Source organism: Neoarius graeffei, chromosome 7 (genome assembly GCF_027579695.1).
Source record: "Neoarius graeffei isolate fNeoGra1 chromosome 7, fNeoGra1.pri, whole genome shotgun sequence".
Taxonomy (NCBI): domain Eukaryota; kingdom Metazoa; phylum Chordata; class Actinopteri; order Siluriformes; family Ariidae; genus Neoarius; species Neoarius graeffei.
Window position 1 is genome coordinate 99,306,002 of NC_083575.1, and position 19,274 is coordinate 99,325,275.

The following is a 19,274-nucleotide window of genomic DNA, read 5'->3' on the forward strand; positions in this document are numbered from 1 at the left end:
TTGGGAAAAAAAAAAAAGTCTCACAGGAAATCAACTTAATTTTTGCTATGAACAGACAAATTGATCCTGGTTTTTTTCTACTTAATCTCTCAAGGGAGGGACTCTCTTTGTCAAGTGTCCAGCAAAAACTCCTGTACAAGTTACTTCTTTTAGCTAGGAGATGCATTTTATTTCAGTGGATCAAGCCCAGACCTCCACCTGTTAACCAGTGGTATGGAGAAATATTTAAAGTTCTGCCAATGGAGCGTCTGAGCTCAGTTTTAAAGGGGAACGAGAGTTATTTTGATAAGTTGTGGGCTCCCTTCTTGAACCACCTACCGGGTGATGTAGCAGACTTAGGCCAAGTTTACATTAGACTGTATCTGTCTCGTTTTCTTCGTGGATGCACTGTCCGTTTACATTAAACCGCCTGGAAACAGGAATCCGCCAGGGTCCACGTATTCAATCCAGATCGTGTCAGCTCCGGTGCTGTGTAAACATTGAGAATACGCGGATACGCTGTGCTGAGCTCTAGCTGGCGTCGGCATTGAACAACGTCACTGTGACATCCACCTTCCTGATTCGCTGGCGTTGGTCATGTGACGCGACTGCTGAAAAACGGCGCGGACTTCCGCCTTGTATCACCTTTCATTAAAGAGTATAAAAGTATGAAAATACTGCAAATACTGATGCAAATACTGCCCATTGTGTAGTTATGATTGTCTTTAGGCTTGCCATCCTTCCACTCGCAAGTGGTAAGTGATATGCGCTGGGATCACACACACAGCGGCTCAGTCCCGAATCATTGCTCGTGCACTTCACTCGCGCGCTGTGTGAGCTGCGCAGGGCCGGAGTGCGCACCCTCCAGAGGGCACTCGCTGTTCAGGGCGGAGTGATTTGGAGCACAGGATGCCTGCGGAGCCGAGCGTATCCGTGTATTGGCGTTGCTGTGTGCACGCAAATCGTGTATTGGTGTTGCTGTGTGCACGCTAATCGTTTTAAAAATGTTAATCTGATGATCCGCTGATACGGTCTAATGTAAACATGGGCTTAGTACGTAGAGGCCGCTGCAATGTGGATTGGCGCCCCCCTTGCACCTCTGTATCTCCCTAATGGTCTTTCTCAGGTGTTGATTTTGTTTTATTGATATGGCTGCACAGTCCCTGTTCCATGTATAATGTCTAAACTGTAAATTCTCTTAGAACTTTCCATGAAAGGTCCGTTATAGTATTGCTATTATTGTTTGTTCTATTTCTACCTGTATTTTTAATATAATTTTTTTAATATATAATTTTTTTAATGTAATTTTAGTTTATTTTTGCCTGTTTTTTTCATGTCATTCAGTCTATGTGTTGTTTTTACTTGCTTCTGCTGTCATGTTTGTTCTCTTCTGTGTTTGTTTAAAAATGAATAAAATATTGGTTAAAAAAAAAAATCATGGCAGAACTGAGAGCTACAGAACTGAACCGATGAGCTTTGTCTTACAGGGCAACTGTTTTACTTTGTGCTCGTCTGCACCACAGGCAACACAGCACTAGTAAAAAAAAATAAATAGAACATGCACACAAAACATGTATTAGTGTAGCTTGGTGTGAGAAAACAAAATATTCAAAAGTATAAAAGGTAAAATACTGTTGCTGTCTTCAAAAGGGATATAATATCAGTATAATTTTGCATGATTCAACAATACAATATATACAAACCCAGTGTTCTCCACTATCGTAAATGACTCGGCGGCCCGCTGAGTCATAACGGCTAGAAGAGCTATTACCACCGACTCATAAATGCGACGCCGAGCCTTAATTTTTGGCCGCCCAGTCAAAGGCCGAATCCCATTTCACCCCTTGGACCAACCCCTTGGCCCTTCCCCTCCATTTTGCGCGTTCACGTGAAGGGGTAGGGGTATCCCAATCCCAGTTAACGCGGAGGGGTAGGGGAAGGGGTAGGGCTTCTGTACCCCTCCAAACGGAGATTTTCCTGGAGCTGACTCCGAACGAAGGGGTTTGAGTGATTTCCCACAATGCCATGCGGATTTCAGAAAGATGGCGGTTCCCGCGGCGAAAGATTGTCATAAATGTATTTTCTCCATTATTTACGTGTTTTAAGTTGTTATCCAGAGGAAATACGCCGCTTGATTCGCTTTCGAGCTGAGAATGAGCAGCGATTTCTGAAATCCAAGCTGCTGCTAAAAAGCTTTGGGAGTGAGTATTGTTTTTGGTTGCTTGACTGCGTACGTTTTGTTCTGTTATTCTCGCTTTTATTGTTTACATGAGTGTTCTGACACCTCATTCTGTCGGATGTGGTGCACAAAGCGCCAAAGATATCCCATTCAGTGGTGTTAGTTAACAAATCACACCCTGCCAGCAGAGATTTCTGGTTTTGCCTCTGGCTCTGACTGTAGCGGCTGGTCGCAGCCAATGACGCATTTGGTCGCGTTTTGCTAACGTAAACGCTGACGGAGGTACGCGATGACGTATGCGATCGTTGAAGGGCTATCCCAATACGTAAGGGTTGAATTTCAAGCCCTATCCCTTGTAGCTCAGTTTCAAGGGGAAGGGCCAAGGGGAAGGGGGAGGGGTAGAAATTAGAATTGGGCCTAAAAAAAAAAAAAAAAAAAAAAAAAAAAAAGTTTACTTCAAAGTAAAAAAACCACGCCAATACAAACGCCACAGTAATTCTCTGATCACAGATTGTTGATGCGCTTTACTTTACAATAGGTTCAACAGAGGCCCTTAACGCTTGCTTGCTTGCTCACTTGTCACTACGCATGTGTAGTGCGGCGACAGAGGAGTGCGTGCCAGTTAAGTGGCTCCGATTGCCTCAGATCTCCAAGAGGAGTACGATGGAAAGAAAAAACACATACTGCACATCAAATGAAAAGTAATTTTGTGTAGAATTCAACTAAAAACAAAGATATTCTATTCAATAAACATTTCAGTAACGGAGTGACAAAATAAATGTAAAGTCGGCTCCCAGTGTCAGAAGATTTTGCACAAAAGCAGCTACTTGTGAAATAAATAACATGCAACTTAGATGCCAGGAAATGGCATCTGAGGGGTTTCTTATTTCAAAATTTTCTGGTGCAAGGGGGGACACACCCCTCGCGAACCCCCCGGCGACGGCCGCTCAATACAACCGCCGAGCTATAACTTCAGATAGTGGAGAACACTGAACCCTATACAATTTACATAAATATATATACACACATCACTATAACAGCGACCATCTTCATCACCCTCGCGGACATGCAATTTGTCACTGTTGTTGGAATCACGCTGGCTGCCGGTTTTGCCGAGATACGACAAAATCGTCCTTGTTTTCTTGCCATTTTTGTCGGACTCTTGCCCCGAAGAAACAATCCTCTTCTTGGGAGCCATGTTTGTTGTGCCGCACTGAATTCTGGGAGATGCATGGCGGAAACTGCCGAACGCTGCCGAGGTAGTTGTCGGGTCCTCCCGGCGGGTATTAAAAGTGACGAAATCTCACATCGGAAAATGGTAACTGCTCTTATTTGGTTGTCGTTGCCTTTCTTCGGTATTACGTAAATATTGCTCAACTTTGACCTGGAAAACGCCATCAGGTTCGCGCGGCGCAGGTTTCAGTTTATTTACAGCGCCGCTAGTTTGCTAAATTGAAAACCATTGAATCCCGAGCCTGATTTTTTCATTCTGCAAAATTGCAGGTTGTTTAATTTTTCTTCTGCAATCTTGAAAATCATTCTGCAAAATGCAGACAGGTATTTCAAACACTGTGTTGATTTTATATATACGAGAGAGAGAGAGAGAGAGAGAGAGAGAGAGAGAGAGATACACTTGTCATACTGATAATAATTCATGCATGGTATTAAATAATATTTAAAGTCAAAACTAAGATAAAAATATATATAGCTCTTAATTATATATAGAAATAAAGTCATGTAGAAAGAAGGAGTTTGGAGATGTCAACATCATATCCATATCTACTTAAATCGGAAAAAAGGTGGTGTCTGACTTTTTTTTTTGAACAATTTAGATGAAGATCTTATAGAAGTTGGAATCTGGTTCCATACCCTAACACCAACACGGGAAAATGAGTTCTTTTGTAGATTTGTACGAGAATACCGAGTATATAAGTTCTTGGAGTAAGAAGACCAAGTGTTATAAGAATGGATAGTAGAAATAGAAGAAAATAATTTACAAATGTTTGAGGGTGCACTTTGATTAACAACGTCGTACATTAATTTAGAAATACATTCATAGAAAAGATTCACTGGTAGAATATTGGTTTTGGAAAACAATGGAAGGGCACTTTATTAACAAAGTGGATTAATCTTAAAGCTCGTTTTTGTAGGTTTAATACTTTTATTTATGAGTTTTACGAGCCTGTCCCCAAGAACTAAGACCATATGTTAAATAAGGTTGAATCAGAGAGTGATATAATGTCGTCATAAGGGTATGTAGTGGAATAAAATGTCTAAGCTTGGCCAAAAGGCCGACAGCCTTGCTTATTTTGTTGCAAATAAAATCTATATGAGGCTTCCAAGAAAGATTGTCATCGATTATTAAACCCAAATATTTGACATACTTTTTACGTTCAAGTGAAACAAATTCGTTTTGAGTGTTAAATATTTTAATATTAATTGAAGATACTTTCGTCTCGTCTCGTCTCGTCTTCTTCCGCTTATCCAGGACCGGGTCGCGGAGGCAGCAGTCTAAGCATGGAAGCCCAAACTTCCCTTTCCCCAGACACCTCGGCCAGCTCCTCGGGAAGAACACCGAGGCGTTCCCAGGCCAGCCGAGAGACATAGTCCCTCCAGCGTGTCCTGGGTCTTCCCCGGGGCCTCCTCCCGGGGGGACATGCCTGGAACACCTCCCCAGGGAGGCGTCCAGGAGGCATCCGAAAAAGATGCCCGAGCCACCTCAGCTGGTTCCTCTCGATGTGGAGGAGCAGCGGCTCTACTCCGAGCTCCTCCCGAGTGACTGTGCTTCTCACCCTATCTCTAAGGGAGCGCCCAGCCACCTTGCGAAGGAAACTCATTTCAGCCGCTTGTATCCGCGATCTTGTTCTTTCTGTCATTACCCAAAGCTCATGACCATAGGTGAGAGTCGGAACGTAGATCGACCGGTAAATTGAGAGCTTCACCTTTTGGCTCAGCTCCTTCTTCACCACGACGGACCGGTGAAGCGACCGCATCACTGCGGAGGCTGCACCGATCCGCCTGTCGATCTCACGCTTCATCCTTCCCTCACTCGTGAACAAGATCCCGAGATACTTAAACTCCTCCACTTGAGGCAGGACTTCTCCACCAACCTGGAGAGGGCAAGCCACCCTTTTCCGGTCGAGAACCATGGCCTCGGACTTGGAGGTGCTGATTCTCATCCCAGCCGCTTCACACTCGACTGCAAACCGCCCCAGTGCATGCTGAAGGTCCTGGTTTGAAGAAGCCAACAGGACAACATCATCCGCAAAAAGCAGAGATGAAATCCTGTGGTTCCCAAACAGGATTCCTTCCGGCCCCTGGCTGCGCCTAGAAATTCTGTCCATAAAAATTATGAACAGAACCGGTGACAAAGGGCAGCCCTGACGGAGTCCAACATGCACTGGGAACAGGTCTGACTTACTGCCGGCAATGCGAACCAGACTCCTGCTCCGTTCGTACAGGGACCGGACAGCCCTTAGCAAAGAGCCCCGAACCCCATACTCCCGAAGCACCCCCCACAGAATACCACGGGGGACACGGTCGAATGCCTTCTCCAGATCCACAAAGCACATGTGGACTGGTTGGGCAAACTCCCATGAACCCTCGAGCACCCTATGAAGGGTATAGAGCTGGTCCAGTGTTCCGCGACCAGGACGAAAACCGCATTGTTCCTCCTGGATCCGAGGTTCGACTATCGGTCGAATTCTCCTCTCCAGTACCCTGGAGTAAACTTTCCCTGGGAGGCTGAGAAGTGTGATTCCCCTATAATTGGAGCACACTCTCCGGTCCCCTTTCTTAAAAAGAGGGACCACCACCCCAGTCTGCCACTCCAGAGGCACTGTCCCCGACCGCCACGCGATGTTGCAGAGGCGTGTCAACCAAGACAGCCCCACAACATCCAGAGACTTGAGATACTCAGGGCGGATCTCATCCACCCCCGGTGCCTTGCCACCGTGGAGCTTGCAAACCACCTCAGTGACTTCGGCTTGGGTAATGGACGAGTCCACCTCTGAGTCATCAGCCTCAGTCTCCTCAGTGGAAGACATGACGGTGGGATTGAGGAGATCCTCAAAGTATTCCTTCCACCGCCCGACAATGTCCCCAGTCGAGGTCAACAGCTCCCCACCCGCACTGTAAACAGTGTTGGCAGAGTACTGCTTCCCCCTCCTGAGGCGCCGGACGGTTTGCCAGAATTTCTTCGAGGCCGACCGATAGTCCTTCTCCATGGCCTCCCCGAACTCCTCCCAGTTCCGAGTTTTTGCCTCCGCAACTGCCCGAGCTGCAGCACGCCTGGCCTGCCGATACCCGTCGGCTGCCTCAGGAGTCCCGGAGGTCAACATGGCCCGATAGGACTCCTTCTTCAGCTTGACGGCATCCCTTACTTCCGGTGTCCACCACCGGGTTCGGGGATTGCCGCCACGACAGGCACCGGAGACCTTGCGGCCACAGCTCCGAACAGCTGCGTCCACAATGGAGGTAGAGAACATGGTCCACTCAGACTCAATGTCCCCCGCCTCCCTCGGAAGCTGGGAAAAGCTCTCCCGGAGGTGGGAGTTAAAGACCTCCCCAACAGAGTGCTCGGCCAGACGTTCCCAGCAGACCCTCACCATACGTTTGGGCCTGCCAGGTCTGTCCAGCTTCCTCCTCCGCCAGCGGATCCAACTCACCACCAGGTGGTGATCAGTTGACAACTCAGCCCCTCTCTTCACCCGAGTGTCCAAGACATAGGGTCGGAGATCAGATGACACGACTACAAAGTCGATCATCGACCTCCGACCTAAGGTGTCCTGGTGCCACGTGCACTTATGGACACCCCTATGCTCGAACATGGTGTTCGTTATGGACAAACTGTGACTAGCACAGAAGTCCAATAACAAAACACCACTCGGGTTCAGATCGGGGAGGCCGTTCCTCCCAACCACGCCCCTCCAGGTGTCACTGTCATCGCCCACGTGAGCATTGAAGTCCCCCAGTAGCACAATGGAGTCCCCAGTCTGAGCACCCCTCAGTACCTCTCCCAGGGACTCCAAGAAGGCCGGATACTCTATACTGCTATTTGGCCCGTAGGCACAAACAACAGCAAGAGCCCTCTCCCCAATCCGAAGGCGCAGAGAGGCGACCCTCTCGTTCACTGGGGTAAACTCCAACACATGGCGGCTGAGCTGGGGAGCTATAAGGAAGCCCACACCAGCCCGCCGCCGCTCACCACGGGCGACTCCAGAGAAGTGGAAAGTCCAGCCCCTCTCGAGGAGCTGGGTTCCAGAGCCCAAGCTGTGCGTGGAGGTGAGCCCGACTATCTCTAGCCGGTACCTCTCAACCTCCCGCACAAGCTCAGGCTCCTTCCCCCCCAGCGAAGTGACATTCCATGTCCCAACAGCCAGCCGCTGTGTCCGGGGATCAGGTCGTCGAGGCCCCTGCCTTCGACTGCCACCCAATCCACACTGCACCAAACCCCTACTGCTACCTCTGTGGGTGGTGAACCCACAGGAGGTCGGGCCCACGTCGCCTCTTCGAGCTGAGCCCGGCCGGGCCCCATGGGCAAAGGCCCGACCACCAAGCGCTCGCATACGAGCCCCAACCCCAGGCCTGGCTCCAGGGTGGGGCCCCGGCTGCGTCCTACCGGGCGACGTCACGGTCCTGGATTTTTTCTCCATAGGGGTTTTTTTGGTGAACTGCTCTTGGTCTGGCCTGTCACCTAGGACCTGTCTGCCTTGGGAAACCCTAACAGGGGCATAATGCCCCCGACAACATAGCTCCTAGGATCATTCAAGCACACAAACCCCTCCACCACAATAAGGTGGCAGTTCTAGGAGGGGTGAAGATACTTTGATCGTGAGAAAAAAAAAAATTACAAAATTGATTTTTTTTTAGATTAAGAGTTAGCTTATTAACTGTAAACCATTCATGAAGTTTTGTTAGCTCTTTATTTACCACACTTTCAAGTACTTTAATAGGTTTATTAGCATATAAAATGTTAGTATCGTCAGCAAAGAGGTGAAGCTTAAGGATACTGGAGGCATTTGAGATGTCATTTATATAGAGTAAGAATAGTAAAGGTCCAAGAACTGAACCTTGTGGTACACCACAAGTCATTTGTTTTTTATTTGAGATACTGAAACCAATAGATGTAGTTCGAGTTCTACCGCTTAGGGGTCATCCATAATTTTCATCATTATCACGAGCGTACAAACCGTACGTGGGGGGGGAGGGGCTTAATGACCAGGTGTACACTTTTTAAAAATGAAAAAATGATGATCCGTCAATGTGCGAATCGGCAGCCACCATGTTAAAAATTTCGCACCACATCGGTGTTGCCAGCTAGCTCTACACGCTTTCTTTCTTCAATACAACAATGGCTGACCCAGATTTTGACCGCATTTACAAATTTGTGAATAACAAATACTGCTATTCACAAGACTCCTTCAAACGAGTACGAGCAGTTTTTAAACACTTACTGTTTCCTGCATTCATCTGAGAGGAGGAAGCCTTACTTCCAGTGTTGCCAGATTGGGCGGTTTACCACCCAGTTGGGGGGGGGTTCAAGTGCATTTTGGCGGGTTTTGAACATATTTTGGGCTGGAAAATGTCAGCAGTATCTGGCAACACTGCATGTGTGAGTCAGTGTTTATGTCGGCTTAAATTCTGTTACTGAAAGTGTGTTATGTTTACAGTGAAGGACTGTGCGCACTTTATTTTTTTTTACTTAATACAATAAATTAATGGACGCCAACATTTTTGCCAAAATGGTATTTTATTTTCCATTGTTTAGGCAGCTTCAGCATCATACTGTGAGATTCTGTTCAAATTGTTTTTTTTTCTTCTATGAAGCCTGAGCCATTTATTTTATTAGTTTATAATTATTGTTTAATTTAGTCTTCAGGAGAGACTGCCTGTACACAGTACTAGTATTAATAGTTTTTTTTTTTCTTACATGAAAGCTGAGGCATTTATATTATATTTTAAGGTAACTTCATGTTGTGCTGTGAGGTTCTATGCACTTTAACTTTTGAACCAACAGGTGCATTTGGATAAGTAAAGCCTATTTTTCTGCATTTTTGTAGTCCTGGTAATCTTTTATATTGGTAAAGTTGTTTATAGGACCATTTCTCAGTGTCTTTGTTTTTTAATCAATAGTTTTTCAGTAATAACTTAATATTTAACATATCACTCAATTTTAAAATCACAAAAAGAGAAAAATCGCAACAATTTCTCGCAACTTTCACTTCCTCCCGCAATGTAATCGCAACAAAAACCTAAAAAACACCGCAACTTTCATCGCAATTTTTTGGAAAAACCCCCGCAACATCAGACATTTTAGCCCGCAACAATCACAAAAAAGGCCCTCGGAATCCTGGGGGGACTGTAAAATGAATCGCCTGCTTTCTATGAAAACTTCTGGACCCGTCTTGTGTCTTCTTTTCTTCTCTTGTGAATCTTTGTATTGTCCCGTCATCCGATTTTAATAAAAAGTAATACAAGACATGGTTTTATTTTGAACTCCTATTCCACGTAGATCCATAATTTTTTTGTCCACTAATGTATACTTTTGGGGGGATGGAGGGGGGTTGCTCAAAAGTCTACTCTTTGTAGACTCATGATGATGAAAATTATGGATGACCCCTTAAATAAGATCTAAACCAGTCATAAATTATTCCACGGAACCCACAGCAGTATAACTTATTTAACAATATACTATGGTCCACAGTGTCAAAGGCTTTCGATAACCTCTTGTGCGATATTTTTGGATTTATCATCAATATTCGATTGTATAGAGCTCATCATATCCAATATTGCATGCCGAGTTGAGAAGTTTTTTCTAAAGCCGTATTGAAATTCAAAGAGTAGGTCATTTTTATCAATAAATGCAATTAAACAATTATAACTCAATTTCTCAAAGATTCTATTAAAGACAAAGTAATGCAACTGGTCTATAGTTACTTGGATCAGAGTCATCTGATTTGAATACAGGAATAATTTTAGAGAATTTTAGTTTAGAGGGATATGATCCAGTGTTAATAAAGGAGTTTATTAGATAAGCTAAGTGATCACTAATAAGGAGACACGAGGCTTTAAGTAGGTCAACGGGACAAGAGTGTAGACCATAAGACTTATTTTGTGGCAAGGCTAGGAGTTCATTTTCAATTTCTTGTCTTAGAACTGGTGAGAAGAAGAAAGACTATTTTAGATCTAGATTCTTTAAATAATCGGAAAAATGCTTATTAGACAAAGGAATCTTGCTAGATAGTCTAGCCAGGCGCGAGAGCGGGCCCGTACTCGTGAGAGAGGCGTGGAGTGTTCGTGGGATGTGCGCGTGCTCTTCTCCTGTGCTCGCGCTCTCGGGAGGGACGGTTCCGCCTGCGGCATCCTATTAAAGGTGGCTGGCTGATCATTATTGAAGCTATGCAAAGTGGGAACTGGAATATCATACAGAAAAAGGAGCAAAGTATATTTCCAGGATGATGTCATTGTGGCCTGGCATTTCAGATTTATCTTAATCGTCTAATTTTTCTCATTCACCTTTCCCCTCCACAGCAGAGACCTTTCCTTGCTTGGGATGAAGGCTATCCGTGCTGAGATGAAAAAAATCTCTAAATAAAATAAATTGCAGCAAAACTTTTACACTTGAATGTGCATGTTCTTAGCTTGATGGACCACCAGGCCATCTTTCTATTTTTGTCCAAAATGACTCCATGCAAGTCTCTGCCTTTCTCATGAAAGATTTCCTGTAAAATGTTTCCCACATGGTGACACTGCACAAATTTCCTTGACTAAACCTGCTCAACAGAATGAATACCTTTAGTCCAGACATTACGAACCGAGGTTCAAGTCATATGAAAGAGGCAATTTAGACAGCCATGAGGTCTGCCTGAAAAAGGGCCATTTTTGAACATTTTTGTATGAATTTTGTGGTGGCATCCTGAGACATGCAGGTGTATAACATTACACAGGGTGTTTCAAAAAAATTGATATCATTTCACAATCTAATAACTTTGCCAATTCTTGCTCAGTTGACCTCAAATTTTAACAGCACACTATGTGGAAACAGGTCAAAATTTTATGTTTAACGTTTATCTTTTTAAGTCTTGAAATGCCATTCACTGGAAAAGGCATTGTGTGTGTTAGAGTGCCATATCTCAGGCGGCATGCATATTGAACATTTTTGAAATCATTCATGGAATCCACATACCTTTGAATTTCTCATTCAAATATTGAGGAATAAATCTTATATTGCTCAACATTAAGCCTGTTCAGTTTCATTTGCCTCGACTATGCAGTTTCTGGGATATTTACATCTCAAATAACATTAAAAAAAAAAATTTAAACACCCTGTAGACATCCAAATCATGTGAACTGTGTAGAAATTACAATATTTTTTTGCATGTGGTCCCCCCTCTTTAAGGGACCAAAAGTAATTCAACAATTCGTGTCTCTGCTGTTCCATGGTCAAGTGGGTTTTAGTCCCTTATTTACTTATGGCATTTAAAAACCTTTTGTCTTATAGGTGAAACTCGACTTCAATTGTGGCATTTGCATTTGGATTCTGCTGCTGTGAACTTTCAGTATGAATTGCTAAGCCTCAAAACAGGAAGACCAGATAAGAGTTTGCCAAAAACATCTTTTTAAAAAACATCATGCAGTTCTAGAACAACATCCTTTGAACAGATGAGATGCAAAATTATCTGCTCACATTCAGATAAATGCTTCAAAACCTGCTGGATGTCTATGCATTCCAGACTTCATGCAAAGGATCTGCAGCCAAACATTAAAAATTATCTAATTTATGGCTGCTGGTTTTACTTTCATACCGCAAGTTGGCGTAGTGGTTAGCATGTCCGTCTCTTGACCAGGAGAGCCCGAGTTCTACTTGCAGTCGAGTCATACCAAAGACCATCATAAAAATGGTACCTACTGCCATCTAGCGAGGCACACTACAATACACATGCAAGTGGGGAGTCAAACTCTCACAGTTAGCAGAGGACCGCCCCCCCCACTGTAACCTTAGCTGCATAATTGAGGTTTTTCACCTGACGTCACAGGGTCACGTGACGCCCCGGTGTCCGCCATTTTGAACGTCAAGCTAGCTAATGTCAACATAGTACCTAGTATGTTACTGTAGCAACGTTTACGTTCAGTCATTTGGATGACTGTTAAAACCTTTCAGTCTCAAGTTTTTCCTTTACTGTATTTACTAGTTTACTGAGCTAGCGCGCTCCGGGGCAGGCTGGCGCAGGCTGGCGCTAGCTCCGGGGCAGGCTGGCGCAGGCTGGCACTAGCTCCGGGGCAGGCTGGCGCAGGCTGGCGCTAGCTCCGGGGCAGGCTGGCGCTAGCTCCGGAGCAGGCTGGCGCAGGCTGGCACTAGCTCCAGGGCAGGCTGGCGCCAGCCTGCCCTGGAGCTAGCGCCAGCCTGCCCCAGAGCGCGCTAGCTCAGTAAACTAGTAAATACAGTAAAGGAAAAACTTAACGGGCCATGTCTCAACAGACTAAGAAGTTATTTCAATGACATTTAATAACATTTTGTTTATCCTGAGGACCAAAAGTAAATGAAAATGTGAACAAACCTTAGCTGTCAGTGAACAATCCTGGTGGAAGCAGGTAAATGTCGTTCTCTAAGCCTGCTAACCTCAATTTTTGCAAATACCTCTCCCTCTGCTTGCCCTGTAAATGCCCTACGTCGCTGGATAGTGAAGGTGTTTTCTGCATCTCGCTCCTTTTTCTTATGTTTTTCGTTTGTCGCCTTCCTCGCGTTCAAACCGATTCGAGCCGTGACGTCCAAAATGGCAGCCTCACATGACTTGGTCACGTGGGTGAAAAACCTCAATAGGCGAGAGACTGAGGCCTACAGAAGCGGAGCTCAGCACCACTCAACGCACCTTAAGGGCCTTGTTAGTACTGGGACGGAAAACTGCCTGGGAAGACCAGGTCCTGGCACAGGAGGGACTCTGACTTTTAGTCCCTAAAAAAAAAAGTGCAGAGGGCACATATAAAAACTGCTCTAATTTCTAAACCGCCTCTTACATCAGGATGCTCTTTGTTGACTACAGCTCTGCCTTCAACATGGTCATCCCCCACAAACTCATCCATAAACTGTCCACACTTGGTTTGCACCCCACCCTCTGTGACTGGCTCCTCGACTTCCTGACTGGCAGGCCCCAGGTTGTCAGGATTGGTAATAGGACTTCATCCAGCATCATCACAAAACACTGGCACCCCACAGGGATGCGTCCTCAGCCCCATCCTCTACACGCTGTTCACCCACGACTGTATCGCCTCCCACAAGGACATCATCATCCTGAAGTTCGCGGATGACACCGTAGTGATAGGATGCATCACTGGCGGTGATGAAACAGCCTACAGGAGGTAGGTGGCCAATCTGGTGTCATGGTGTGAGGACAACCTCATCCTCAACACAGACAAGATGAAGGAGCTGATAGTGGACATGAGGAAGTTGTTGTTCATCCGGGAGCTTGAGGTGGAGAAGGAGAGAAGCTTCAAATACCTGGGTGTTCACATCAGTGATGATGCAGAGCATCTACCACTGCAGAGTCCACAGGAGAGCTGCCCCCCCCCCAGCACGGACTGTTCACACTTCTACCCTCAAGCCGGAGGTACAGAAGTGTGAAATGTAAGACTGTCAGACAAAACAGCTCTCTCTTTCCCACCGTCATCAGACTCCTGAACAGCTGGCAGGAGTCTATAACCATGGACCACCTCCCTGTAAACTGTCCTTGACTGTTTACATTTGGTTACATAGTTTGCACATTATGTAGTGAAAATTCATTATGTCTGATAATTATAACTATTCTTTTAAGTTCGTTTCTTAAGACACATATTTTTAAGTATGTTACCTCGCTTGTTGACAGTTTCGGCGAACACTTCCGCCTTCTTCAAAACAGTCCGACTGTTTTGAAGAAGGCGGAAGTGTTCGCCAAAACTGTCAACAAGCGAGGTAACATACTTAAAAATATGTGTCTTAAGAAACGAACTTAAAAGAATAGTTTGCACATTACTGCCCTTCTGCTGCTATGTCTGATCATTGCCTTATTTTTGTATTACACTACCTATTTTGCACTACATTTACCTTTATTTTGTACTATACTGGGTAGTTGGGTTTTTTGCTGCTTTTGCTTTTCTTTGCTTTTATTTTTGCACTATATTGCCTTTACTTTGTATTACTTCTTCCACCTATTTATTTATAATTGGCATTCATGGTGGACAGCAAACTAAGAATTTTATTGTGCAAGAGAACATGTCCTTACTGTGCATATGACAAACACTTTGAACTTGAACTATTCAATGATATTTCAGTTAAATATCATCATTTCCTGATATTTATATTGAGATGTGGGTTTTTGGGAGCAGACCAGACAGATTTACAGGGGACTTGATATAACATGCAGAGGAAGTGTGTGTGAAGAGTGTGTGTGAAGAGTGTGTGTGAAGAGTGTGTGTGTGTGTGTGTGTGCGCGCAAAGTGTGCGCACCTGTCAATGAACTGGTCGATGAGGACAATGTCCCCTGGTTTGATGTCCTCTTTCATTGAGCCGCACGCTGTGGTGGCGAGGATGTGAGTACACTTCTCCTCCTTCAGAGCCCAGATATTCGCACGATAATTCACGTTAGATGGCATGATGGAGTGTTTCCTGCCATGCCTTCACACACACACAAAAAAAACCACCTTTGTCTGCATTCTTTATTAAAACATAGGCATGTGTGTGTTTGTGCGTTAGTTACCTGGCAAGAAGCACACACTCCACATCTCGGATCTTGCCCAGAATCAGAGCGTCGGATGGCTGTTACACAAACCATGTGTTTTATTAAAATGTTTATTTAATGTATTATTTATTGTCAAATCTTTCTCTCTCTCACACACACACACACACACACACCTTTCCAAACGGCGTCTCCACATAGCGCTCAGTTCGGCCCTCCAGAATGTCAGGATCATCAAGACCAGAACCACCAATGATCCCAATCTACACACACACACAATTATTTTAGTATTTGGCTTTGTCTCAATTTATGATTTTTACCTCAATTAAACACAGATTATTAAAAAAAGAATAATTGTTACTAAAATATTATAAACAAATACAGGACCCTAAATCAATGCTTAAAAGAAAAAAATTCAAAATCTCACAAAATGAGTTCAGAATCTGTGTGCTAATTAAGCAAAACAGCAGGGCAAGAGTGCGGGTACACTGAACATCGGCACAGCTGTGGTTAGGGTGTGGGTCCGAGCCTGCGGGAATCACTTCCGGGCTGATGTTCAGCACAGCTGCAGGGAGTCACTGACATCTCCCACACACAATACAGCCAAATATATTGTCTATTGTTTCTTCATCGACTAACACACTTCCCAAAGAAGCCACAGCTGTGTACAGCACTGAGTGTTGCCATGGTAACGCACAGACTGACCAACAGCCTGCAGTGAGTGTGGTACCGGTTTCAGTGGAATAAGTTACTGACAGAACCGAGACATTGTGTGATGAACACAGACAAGCAGCGATGCATACAGTGAAAAGTCCCGGCATTGCTGGACCAAACCCCGGCGCTGTCAGAACACCGCCTGCCCGCTCAGCCAATCAGACCAGTGCTGTAGTGGTTATCACTGTCACGTCACTGTGAGAAGGTTCTGGGTTCGAAGCTCACGGCCGATGGGGCCCGAGTGTGTGGGTTTCGTCTGGGTTCTCGGGTTTCCTCCCACAGCACAAACACTGTGTTCATGTGTTTTTGTGTGTGTTTATGCACATATACGTGTGTGTGTGTGTGTGTGTGTGTGCATGCATGTATTATTTATATATATATATATATATGTGTGTGTGTGTGTGTGTGTGTGTGTGTGTGTGTGTGTGTCAGTGCTCTGACCGCCGCTCAGTGATGTCTGATGGATGAATGAATGGATGGATGGATGTTTACAGTAAGCGCTTCAGTAAAGAGTTTCGTTTTAAAAACTTTAGCGAATAAAACTCTAAACCGCACAGCTGAAGTGAAATCTCCTGCTGTGAAACTACACACACACACACACACGAATAAACGCTTTAAAGAGCACAACTTTACCTTCACCGGAAGCGTCGCGGCCATCTTCCCTCCAAACATCCGGCACCGCATTTCCTGCTCTCACGTGCGAGTGATGCGTGATGACGTCAAACGTCCTCCCTTGTACAGAAACTGTTCTTCTTCTTCCGGTTTGATGGCGGTTGGCAACTCGCTTCAATGGTGCTTTACCGCCACCAGCTGGACTGGGGTGATACTGGAGTTTAAAAAAAAACTAAATTATTTAATTAAACCTGTGTTCCTTCAGAAACTAAATACATATTTGAAGCAGATTTCACCTGTACTTCTTTGCAGAATGTCCTCCAAGTTTAACACTAATTGTTTCCCTTTCAACTGTAAAATTAATCTTTGTCTTTCTTCCTGGTATTTAGGACATTGCAAAATAACCTGCTCTGTAGACTCCGGGCTGCCGCAGAAATCACAGTTTCCATCTGCATGCTTTTTTATCATCACCAAGGAACTATTTAATCTTGTGTCTCCAAACCTCTTTCTTGAAAAAGCATCCTCCTCTTCCTTACTTCTGTTGGTGTTTCTGCTCTTTCCCACTTTGTTCTGGATATAAAAAAAACTGTCTCCCAGTCTGGCCATTGTCCCATAATGTTTGCCATTTTCCTTTAACTATGTTTTTAATCATACTTTTAATTTCTGCCTTGCTGTAAGCGACTTCAATATCTATGCTGGGATTTCCAGCTGCTTGTTTAGCACATTTATCTGCCATCTCATTCCCTACAACTCCTATATGAGCTGGTACCCATACAAGAGTTCTCTTAACTCCTGTCTTTAACAGATCATTTGCAGTTTGTAATATTTCATACACAATATCCTGCCTTGATTTTGACTGGGACGTTCCGATGCTAATCAAAGCTGAGCTGGAGTCTGAAGCAATTACTGCCTTCCTTGGCCTGTTAACTTCCACCCATAGCAGAGCTCGCCACACAGCAACCAACTCCGCTGTATAAACCGCTAGATCATCATTGATTCTTTTTCCTACTTTGACTTTTAACTTTGGGATAACAAAAGCAACCCCAACTCTTTTACCAGCCATTTTAGAGGCATCTGTGTATAGAGTTATATCCTCTCTATACGTCTCCATAAGATCGCTCTGAACCCTTAATTTGTCCATGTTACTCTCTTGCATCTCCTCTAATAACCCCAGGTCAATGGATCTCTCTTTAAAGACCCATGGTGGAACAGCTGGGATAGGCACAGTAGGACTGATCTTTAATTCACTAAACCCTCTCTCATTAACTTTATCATTAATCACCCAACCAAAACTTCTCACTTGGGCATTTCCACGCTCTTGGCATTGCCTCAGGACTGGTTGACTCATATGATTTTCATTATGACCTTTTAAATTTGCCCAATACACAATGGCTAACTGTTCTCTTCTAAGATGAAGAGGCATTTCTCCCATCTCCACCTGGATAGCTGGCACTGGAGTAGTTTTAACAGCGCCACAGCGTAACCTTAATGCTTGATTTTGGATCACATCCAACTTATTCCGCAGTGTTTTGGCTGCAGACCCATATATTATACTTCCATAGTCAAGCACAGGCCTAATCAAACCTCTATAAATTGTTCTTAAAGCATGTCTGCTTGCTCCCCACTCCACTCCGCATAGACATCTCATTACATTTATTACTTTCTTGCATTTATCAATCATTTTTTGTATATGCACTGCCCACGTTAATCTTTGGTCAAACCATAAGCCCAGGTATTTAAAGGAGTCGACCCTTTCCAATTCATTAGCAGAGAGATTCACTTTTATATCCTTAACCATTTTCTTTCTTCAGAAAACCATTATTTTAGTTTTGTCAATAGAGATCCTAAAACCCCATCTATTGGACCATTTATTCACTACGTCAACTGTTTGCTGTATCTTACTCACCACAAATTCAACATTTCTCCCTCTTTTCCATAAAGCACCATCATCTGCAAACAATGCTACATCCACAAAATTCTCCACTTCCTTAAAAATGTCATTTATCATAATGGAAAACAATAAAGGACAGATAATGCTCCCTTGTGGGATACCATTTTCTACCTGATACCGCTCACTTGTCACTCCGTTAATCCTCACCATTATTGTTCTATCTGATAAGAATTCCTTAATCCATGTGAAAACTCGTCCCTTGACTCCCATATGATTTAACTTAATCAAAAGGCCCTCCTTCCACATCATGTCATACGCCTTCTCAATATCAAAAAACACAGCCACAACTGATTCCTTATTCACATGGGCTCTTCTTATGGTGTCCTCTAAATATACTAAAGGGTCCATGGTGCCTCTGCCTCTTCTAAAACCACTCTGATAATTTTCTATCAGTCCTTTAGCCTCAACTGTATATATTAGCCTGTTATTTATTATTCTTTCCATTGTTTTCCCCATCTGAGATGTTCGTGCTATTGGTCTGTAGTTGCTAGGGATCTCTGGGTCTTTCCCAGGCTTTTTAATAGGGATAATTATAGATTATTTCCATACTTTTGGTATTATTCCCTCTGTCCAGACCCTATTATAAAGACCCCATAAAACTTCCTTTCCTTTATCAGTTAGGTTCTCTAACATAGAATAACAAATCCCATCTTCCCCTGGAGAAGACTTACCTAACTTTCTTAGTGCATTATTAAGTTCAGTTATTGTGAGTAGTTCATTCAACTCCTCACCCATCACCTCTTCACAGTCCTGCTGATAATTTTTAACTGTTTCTGCCCTTGCTCTCTTTTCCTGATGGCTAAGATTTTCAGTGCTGTGTACCTTACTTAATGTCTTTGCCATTATCTCTGCTTTGTCAATACTACTAATGGCTATATTTTGACCGTCAATCAACACAGGATAACCATATTCTTTCCCACTTCCTTTCATTTTCTTTATCATGCCCCAGACTCTCTCCACTGGAGCAGTTCTTCCTATAGAATCACAAAACTTTCTCCAGTAACCATTCTTAGCCTCCCTTATGGTTTTTCTTACAACCGCTTGAGACTTCTTAAATTCAATTAAATTTTGGAAATTGTGCGTTCTTTTCAAAACTCTAAATGCTTTGTTCCTGTCTTTTATTGCTTTT

The 19,274-nt window shown here is 44.1% G+C and overlaps 1 protein-coding gene across 1 annotated transcript in view; it reads right to left on the minus strand.

Moving 5' to 3' along the window:
- Positions 1-16,309, minus strand: part of mtap (methylthioadenosine phosphorylase) — a 29,964-nt gene extending 13,655 nt beyond the window's left edge. Inside the window, exons 1-4 of the mRNA XM_060926658.1 lie at positions 16,216-16,309; positions 15,045-15,131; positions 14,890-14,948; positions 14,640-14,807 (exon numbers count right to left, since the gene is read on the minus strand). Of these exons, the coding sequence (XP_060782641.1) occupies positions 14,640-14,807; positions 14,890-14,948; positions 15,045-15,131; positions 16,216-16,266 (365 nt within the window). The 5' untranslated portion in view covers positions 16,267-16,309. The remainder of the gene's footprint in view (positions 1-14,639; positions 14,808-14,889; positions 14,949-15,044; positions 15,132-16,215) is intronic.
- Between the last annotated feature and the right edge of the window lie 2,965 nt (positions 16,310-19,274).